At 32.3% G+C, this 9,052-nt stretch overlaps 1 protein-coding gene across 1 annotated transcript; it reads right to left on the reverse strand.

Annotated features, from left to right (window-relative positions):
• Nucleotides 1–5,488: 5,488 nt before the first annotated feature.
• Nucleotides 5,489–8,623, reverse strand: LOC18103728 (isoaspartyl peptidase/L-asparaginase 1). The gene is made up of 4 exons (XM_006376708.3): nt 8,370–8,623; nt 7,848–8,081; nt 7,192–7,278; nt 5,489–6,133 (listed from the first exon to the last, which is right to left on the reverse strand). Exons 1-4 carry the CDS (start codon nt 8,529–8,531, stop codon nt 5,654–5,656), a joined length of 963 nt encoding a protein of 320 aa, XP_006376770.1. The 5' UTR covers nt 8,532–8,623; the 3' UTR covers nt 5,489–5,653.
• Between the last annotated feature and the right edge of the window lie 429 nt (nt 8,624–9,052).

The following is a 9,052-nucleotide window of genomic DNA, read 5'->3' on the forward strand; positions in this document are numbered from 1 at the left end:
ACGACAATCCTAATAATTTATTTTTATTTCACTCAAATTATCAAAATTATAGGAAAAAAATCTTTCTTTCAAAATTTCCAGGTTATGAAGATAATCACGGCCTCTCAAATCTTGCAGCCCTTCTTTACATGATTCTTCTCATGTCATATTGAATTGCATCCTGTTTTTTTATTTTTTTTTAATTTTTGGATTATGTGAAGTCCAAGCTATTGGGAGAGTTATCATGACACTTTAACCTCTCAAATTCTTATTTACAAGGATCCCCTTGGCTAAAATAGCGCGTTGTGACTTTGCATATTCTCTAACTCTTTAGAACCTGTAAAGTGGCAAATGTGGATACCCCCATTTTGTCCAATTTATTTGAAATCATATTTCTTGCAAATTTATTTAGAGTATTCTCATATTATTATGGATCGGGGTCAAATTGAGTGAATAACCTACCTTGTGGATTAATATTAAGTCTTATATCCCATTGGGGGACCAAGTTTAAATCTTAAAGTTAAAAAAAAAAAAGAGGAAGAAGGAAACCGTTACTCACATTTGCTTTCCCACAATAGCTAGCTCTTGCTCAATGATGGATGTCATCCAAACCAGTCAACGAGGAGCACGGATTTTGCCTATAAATAAGCCAAACAATTGGTGCACAAAGGAGGGGATTTACACAGATACAAGAAAAAAAAAATATTAGCTTCCTTTCCTTTCCTCGATTTATCTCAAATTCTATTTTGATTCTACATCTCCTTTAACAACACTTGAACCAAGAAAAGAAGATCCAAAAACATAATCACACAAGAATTTCACTCGTTGTACACAACCCACCTTCCCTTTTAATATGTTGATCATTCAGATAATTTCTTGGTCAATTATGTTATCTATTCATCATTTCTTCTTTTTTAACAAGGAGAAACTACAATTAAAATTTTAATTTTTAATAAAAATTTGATAACCGTCTCACAAATCAAATGAAGTATAGGTATCAAATATTCCAATCTTAAAAAAACTAAAAGAAAACTATATTGTTTCAAGTGATGCCAAGTAAAAAAAATAAAAGGAAAAGTAAAATAAATAAACTAGAATATAAAGGAAACTCTTAAAATAAATCAACGGTAAGGAAAGATAAATTTCAAGAAAGTTGTAAAAAATGTATATATCGAGCTAGTTATTTTTCTAGTAATTAAATGATCTATATGTTGAGTTTTTCAAAACACATATATGCAGCAAAAACGGTGAATTTAAAATTTCTCAGGAGTTTCAAGGATCTCGTTAGACAGATCTAGAGTTGTTTAGGGTTTATGTGAAAATTACCTGAAAATCAGATGTTCTTTTCAACTTTGAATATTTGCTTCAAGGCTTGGTTGTCTCAAACCACAAGTCGTTCATGTGTCCACATTCTAACGATAATTCACACGAACCACCAATGAGAAATCTCATAAACCTTTTTAGGGGAGAGAGATTGATATATCTTATAATGCTATATCTTTTTTTTTTTTTTAGATATTTACATACTATACTTTTCTCACCCTTCACTTCTTAAGAAATAAGAGGCATATCATTCTATTTATAAGGAAACTTAAAAAAACTCTATAAATGCTAAAATATCAATTTGCCCCTTAAGTAATATTATATATATTATTTTGGGATAATTTTAGAAAGTTATTCAATCAAGTCCCTACTTGATTTTTTTTTTAGGTCTAGAATTGTAATACCCTATATTAATTATATTATAGTCCTCAATTTCTAAAATTTATTTACAATCAAGTCATAACTTGATTAATCATCTCATTTTAATTTCTGACCAATGATTCTTATGTGTATAACTCATTAGGTTCCCTAATAAGTTAGCCTAAATATAAATCACAATCCTAAATAAAATAAGATTAAATAATTTAAATAATTTAATTTATTATCAATTCAATAATTGAATCTTCAAGTACAATGTTTAACAATTTGTCATGATCCCCCAAATATTATGAAAGTCATAAGTGATTTGACTTAACTTTTTAGTGACTAATTTATCAATGTAATTAATATCCCTTCATCAAGAATGTTATGATTTAGACAATATAACATGGAGTATTTCTGCTTTGTCAAATCATGTTAGTTCTCAACATTATAATTATTGATTCTTTAACTAAGATTTTGAAACTCTTTTCAAAACTCATTCCCCTTGGCCAAGGATTTCGTAATCAATACTATTTGAGAACACATGTAACATTTTTTCTAATTCACCTAGGGTTGATGCGAATCTCGTGATCACATGGTCACACAACTCACACGCAAAGACATCAATTCCCGGAAAGCCAAGTAAATCAGGTTTGATAGGAGTGTGACACAAAGATAACTTGTACCTAGGCACCAGCACTATTAAAAACGGAGACCCCACCCAACGAATATTGATTCGTGAACAAGAAGTATAAGGATGACGCCACGAAGACAGTTGTTCTTCGATAAGTCCTTTTTCAGTTCTTTAGAGAACCATGAAAGGGAGATTATCTCACCAACACACACACACACACACAAAGTGCGGCAAACAAGAAGTTTTATTAATCTGAATTGTCTAACTTATATGTCTGGTTATGCCTTTATTTATGAAGCCTTAAATAAACCCTAATGGACCCCCCTTAGATGGACTTATATGAAGCCCACTTACAATTGACCCAAATAAGTAATAATACCCAAAGACTAAGATGAAAATAATAAAAAACAATAAAAATCTGAAAATTACCATCCTGAATATGCTAGAATCAAATTTGTCACCCTTAAGAAGTCCCAAATAAACTAGAAAATCTTATCTGAAGCTAGAATTAATTCTAAAGTCTTCTTTCCTTGTTGTAGCTAGAATGAATAATGAATCCTTGTAAGAAAAGGATTTTGAAACATTAATGAATCATTGCCACACTTGGAAAACTATATTGCAGCCCATTAAATATCCTTGTAGAATTAGGATATTTCCAAAACAAGCTTCCATATCCTTTTAGGAAAAGAATCCTAGTCAAATAGGAAGTCCACAAGTCAAAAGGAAGTAAATAACAAAATTCGTACAGCCTCTGTTGACCAGTATCGTGATGCCTTCCTGAACTCCGCTTGACTTGAAATTTTAATCCAATGTAGCAAAACATGTCAGGAGACTCCATGTGAAGTTTCAGCCTGATCCAACGGTCAAATTGAGAAATATGAATGTTGTCGTAAAACTGGATAGTTGCACATTTTACGTCAAAATCCGAATTTGACCTTGCCTGAATCGTATCAAGGGTGATGAATCCTCTCTTGATTACTTAAATATTTTTATATAGTTTATGTTATACACAATATCTTCCCGTTTGTTATCCTGGATTAGGACAACGTGTAGTAGAAACACTCCTTATATAAGATAACTTAGTGATCTCAAGTCCAAAGATCACTTACACAACCATCACATGAGTCTTTCTATAGACATAGGTGATCTCTCTATATGAAATTCTCTTGCAGGTTAGTTTAGTGTACATGTTATCTGACAAGCCCCTGTATATTAGTTCCAGGTATTCATCACACCTCAGTTTATAAGAGCAACCGCTTCCTTTCATAAAAGAAAAAACATAATATGCATTGGTATCAACAACTCTAATTAATATTCAATCTTAATAAAACATTGACTAAAAGCATTTAGAAACAATGCTTTGATGTAATAGGAATATCATAATTATAATAACTTCATAATTTTCTTTGCATAACATTTTTGTCTTATAAACTTTATCTTTACTATACAGATTCATTAATTAAATATTGGATTCATTAAGCAAATATAGATGAATATTAAAGATAAAGAAAACCTTTATTAACAATATATTTTTTACATGAATAAAATCAGTGCTACATGTAACCAACTAACTAGCTACATAACATATTCACTAACACTATTTATATTCATAGATTAATTTAAAGTAAATTCTTAAATCTAAGCCTATATAAACTGTTCATATTAGATAAAGAGATTACATGATAAATCCAAATACAAAATGAATTCTAACTTATTATGTGTTAGCTTTTTTTTAATTACATGAATCCTAACTTATTCTTCAAATATCAGTTTATTCCATTGAGGACTCTTCCTTTAATTAGGACTAAATATTTTGATAAGATATGAAAACTCATTTTATTGTAGTCAATCACTTTCCCCAGTGTTGTCAATTAATTATACTTTGAATTGAATATGACAAGACTACCTCTAATAAAATGAAATGTGGATTTTAGATCTCGGACCCTCAATTAGGGTAATGTATTCTAAAAATACTATCATATAAAGTAAACACAATAACTCTAAGAGAGAATGAGTTTGTTGAAAACTTGAATCTGAAAAATAAAGAAAGTAGAAAATAAAGAAATAAGAAAGCAGTAAAAGAAATAAAAACATCTTGAAAAAAGAAGAAGAATAAATTGCAGGATTTTGAATATGTGGAGCTAACCATATGTGGCTCTATTTATACTATTATAGAGTTTGAATCCTACTTACATATATAATTCTAATCCTATACATATATTAGTAGTAGATAAATAGGCTTATTAATCTTAATACAAGATAAATTCTTCTTTTATTGATTACTAATTTTTTAATTTTTTATTAGTTATTTTGTTAAGGAGTCCCACTCTAAATAGGATAAATAGGATTGTATTTTCTTATTTGTATGGGCATTTAAACTTTGGTGGTTAATCATTTTTTTTTTTGTTATCAATCATAACTTCTAATCGACCAATCGACTGCTTCTTCAACTCTCCCGTGGATGAAGAAGAAAGAGATTTGTGCTTCCACCAAAATTTCTACAAGTTCCTTCAAACACCCGTTACTAGGTGCTCCAGAATTTGGTGTCGCTGAAAAGAGGGAAAGAGAACAAAGACTTGGCCTCTCACAAAAAGCATGTGGCCTTCCAGCTGCACGGCTGGTTCCATTGTCCCATGTTCTGTTGGAAGCAACATTTTTTTTCTATATTTACTTTCTATGTAAACAATATTTTTTAAAAAAATAAACTTAAAAATCAAACTTATTGAAAGGAAGAAAAAAAATAGAAAACAGAAATGATACCAAACAAAAGATTTATTCTTAAACTTCTTTAGAAAATAGCCCATTCTAACATATTATTTAGGCTAGGCAGAAAATTAATTCGAAAATATTAATGAACTTGAACCAAACTTAAGTATTTTTCAGTTTCGGTAAAAAGTCCTAGAGCTTGTTGAAAATATTTTTTTAGCATCAGATTTATCTACCAAAAAAGTGCTTCCGCTGACAATTACCGATGCCAAAGTGAGTGGTCATAAAAAAATAGTGATATTATAGTAAAAAAAAAAATTGGAATAGAACAATGTTAAAGCTTAATAAAAAAATAAAATAGGCTAAAAAAAACCCTCTAGAATCCCAAGCCAAGTAGTTTGTGCAAACATTAAAATGAAACACTAATAAAAAATAAAATAAAAACCAGTAGACACCTAGCTGACAGCTCTCTTTTAGAGGAGTTGATTTAAAAGTCAAGGCCATGATTTTCAAGCATTTTAAGATTGATGAATCTGAAGCAACTTCTTTCACAGAATATTCATTACACACGATGCAAGTGTTTTACACATTTTAAGCCAGTTCTCATTCGCTGACAACGGGACTTCAAGCAACCAAGTTCACCAAAATCATTCAATCTTGCACAGAAGGCCATATTCCTACTTCTGAATACCCATCTTCAGTAGCACAAGCACGAAACATCCCAGTTGTATTAAATGGCATGGTGACTTCTCCCCTGGCTGACACAGCAACCAACCCAACATCCCCTCTTGGATTACACTCAACAACATGAGCTGCAGCTTCCTTGAGAGAGAGACCTTTATACTCCATAAGGGCAGCCACATCCCGAGCAACAGTGCCGCGTATAATTGTTTCCCCTTTGCCTGTAGCGGAAACTGCACAAAGATTGTTGGCATATGTCCCTGCCCCAATTATGGGTGTGTCTCCAATCCTACCCACCATCTTGTTAACAAACCCACCTGTAGAAGTTGCTGTGGCTAAGTTCCCATTTTTATCAACAGCAACACATCCAACAGTCCCAATTTGGCTATCTCCATTACCAGTTGGACTTTCACTTTTTTCATCTTTCTGAATGGGTTGTGTATAATCCATCTATGGATGCAGAATAAAAATCAAAGCTTCAAATCAAAAGGACCATGGAAGTATTATACAGCTTGCATATAATGTTATGCAAAACACCTGAGAAATCCTGAAGATTTCTAATCAATGATGTTATAACATTTCAACCATTCAAAAGTAATAAGATACAATCATTGTCATACTTCATTCATATTAAATATCAAGATCATGGAAAATCAAGATTTGAATCGCAGATCAGAAAGTCCATTTTTGGGATCTCAAATCACATTGAATTGCAAAGCGTGAGATTCGGTAACAAATGCAAATGACATTATAAAAGATAAATAACATACTACATAATTATACAACAAAGGAAAAATTATCATTTATAAAAAAAAATGTACATCAATCATTTGATTTGTTAGTTCCCAGTCACTCAATGACCCCAAAGTCTCAAAGCTTCTTCTAGCTAGTTAAACTACTAACAAGCTGTAATATTTTCTTCAATTTTGATATCATTATCACTACTGTCATTCTTATTGTCTTTGGCACTCTTACTTTAATTCACCCTTTTCTTTCTTACTGAAATCTAATTCATCTCAGTTTCAAAAAGAAAGATTTACCAAAGAAAATTGTTTATATGTCGTTGTCATCCATGTCCTCTAGACTTCGCATTCCTATAATTACCCATCTCTTTTAAAATTATGCAGTTTACTTTATTTTCTATTGGAGTTGATGCATTAAATTCAATGAATCATACTGAACTGAATGGTGACTGAATCGCATGATTCATGTAAACCTGCAATTCACCCCATAATCCGCATCGTTTCATGTGTGAATTGAGGCGAATTGTAAGATTCAAGTTGTGTATCATAAGTTTCTAACAACCATGATCAAGATTCATAGCAGTGGATTTCTAGGATTTAAGTTTCCGAAAAACAAATGAAATGTGTGGCAACTGGGAATACAATGATTGTACTAACATGCATCTTGCAGATTATAAACAGTAAATGAAGCTAAGATATACTAGAGCATGATTCAAACATGCCAGAATCTGATGCTGACCCATATATGAAAGATGAGAAGCATACCTGGACTCTGTCAGCTTCTTTTGCCTGCTTAAGCCTCTCAATATTTTCTGGAGTAATGAAATGACTGGAATCAACGGTCTCAACACCCTAGGGAATTCAAAAGGCCACAGATACACATGAAAATCCCAGTGAAAAGATCCACATGCATGGAGATTAGAGACAATCTTTTTACGAAAGTATTCAAGATAAATTTAAATTTGGTTACATTCATTATAACAAATGCTTGAAGTACATCAATTATAATAAGAACATTAAATTATTAAAGCTTGTGAAACAGAAGCATAATAAGAAACTGCTAAGGAGATGGAAAACAAGAGTTAAAAGGAGAATTATTAAAACATCTCTCCAAATTCGCCAAGCATACATCAATTTAGCAGCATGAACCGTGAGATATTGCACAGGGACAAGGATCAGATATCAATATGAATGCTGTAAATTTCAAAATCTTTGAAATTCTATACATTCTTTTCAAGATCATTCCCAGAATATAATTGACAAACATTTTTGAACATTTAGGTCTAAGATAAGAACAACTAAAATGGGTAATTAGAAGCAGGGAATCACACTGAACTTCAACTGGGAAAAAATGAAACAAGGTGAACTTGGGTTGGTGGGAATTAAAAATATCGCAGGAAGAGAGAATGAGTATCACTCACTTGTTCCCTAGCAAAAGCCTCAGCTCCATCAAATCCAAGATATATATGAGGAGTGTTGTCCATGACCAATCGTGCTAGAGATATGGCATTAACAACAGTGGTGAGACCAGAAACAGCTCCACATTTCTTTGAATTTCCATCCATGATACAAGCTTCCATCTCAACAGTTCCCCTGCTAGTCAAAACCGATCCTTTCCCAGCATTAAAGTTTGGATGGTTCTCTAATTCCCGGACCTGTAGCATTCATTATATATATATATATATATATATATAGAGAGAGAGAGAGAGGAAAGTTAACTGATAGAAACGAAGAGTTTGAGCAGAGCATCTTAAGAAAAGCAAAACAAATTGAAAGTATAGAGCTACCAGTTTATTAAGAAGATTGAGGTCAAGGTTTAGGTTTAGGTTTAGGTTTAGGTTTGGTGGGCTTATTGGATCAAACAATAAAAATACAAGAGATCATCACCTTCAACTCCAACGGATTCAGAATATGTTTCAGACATGACTGCGAATAGTACGTACCACAAGTTCGACAACATCGAGTGGGTGCTTTTGGGCTTTGAGAGCGGCGACACCAATCTGGAGGCAGTGATGGAGAGCCGCCTCGCGAGGGAGGCGACGCTCTGCTGGAAGTGAAAGTGATATATCTCCGGCCCCCCCGTGTAGTGCAATTGCCCACCCCATTTTCTACGCTCTCTTGGCTCCGCTCTTCACTGTCTCTCTTTCTATCTACTTCCGTTGGAGGGAAACCCCCCCGATATTTTATACCACTATGATTCTATTGTAAAAGGTGCTCAGCCTAACTTTTACGCTATGATTCAGTGTTTCAGACAGCGGTAACTTTAATTTTTTTTCCGAAACACAGTTTACTATTGTTTGGCAAGTTAAATAAACCTTAGTTTTAGCAGTACAACACTAAATATAATCATGACAACGATTTATTAGAGTTGTTAATTAAGCTAATTACAAGAGTTGGAGCAAAAATACTTAAAAAAAACATTAAATAAACTTGTACAAAACACATGAAGCAAAATGAATATAGAGGAACTTAGAACATTTAAGAAGCATCAAGGACAATCTCCTTGTTAGGCTTGTTTTTTCTAATGATATAAGGATAAAAAGCCAACAATTTATTTTCTTAAACAATCAAGGAAGTTTCAACAGATTTGATTCCTAAAGAGGGAAGGATTATTTAATGTTTTTTC

Source organism: Populus trichocarpa, chromosome 12 (assembly GCF_000002775.5).
Source record: "Populus trichocarpa isolate Nisqually-1 chromosome 12, P.trichocarpa_v4.1, whole genome shotgun sequence".
NCBI classification, from domain to species: Eukaryota; Viridiplantae; Streptophyta; class Magnoliopsida; order Malpighiales; family Salicaceae; genus Populus; species Populus trichocarpa.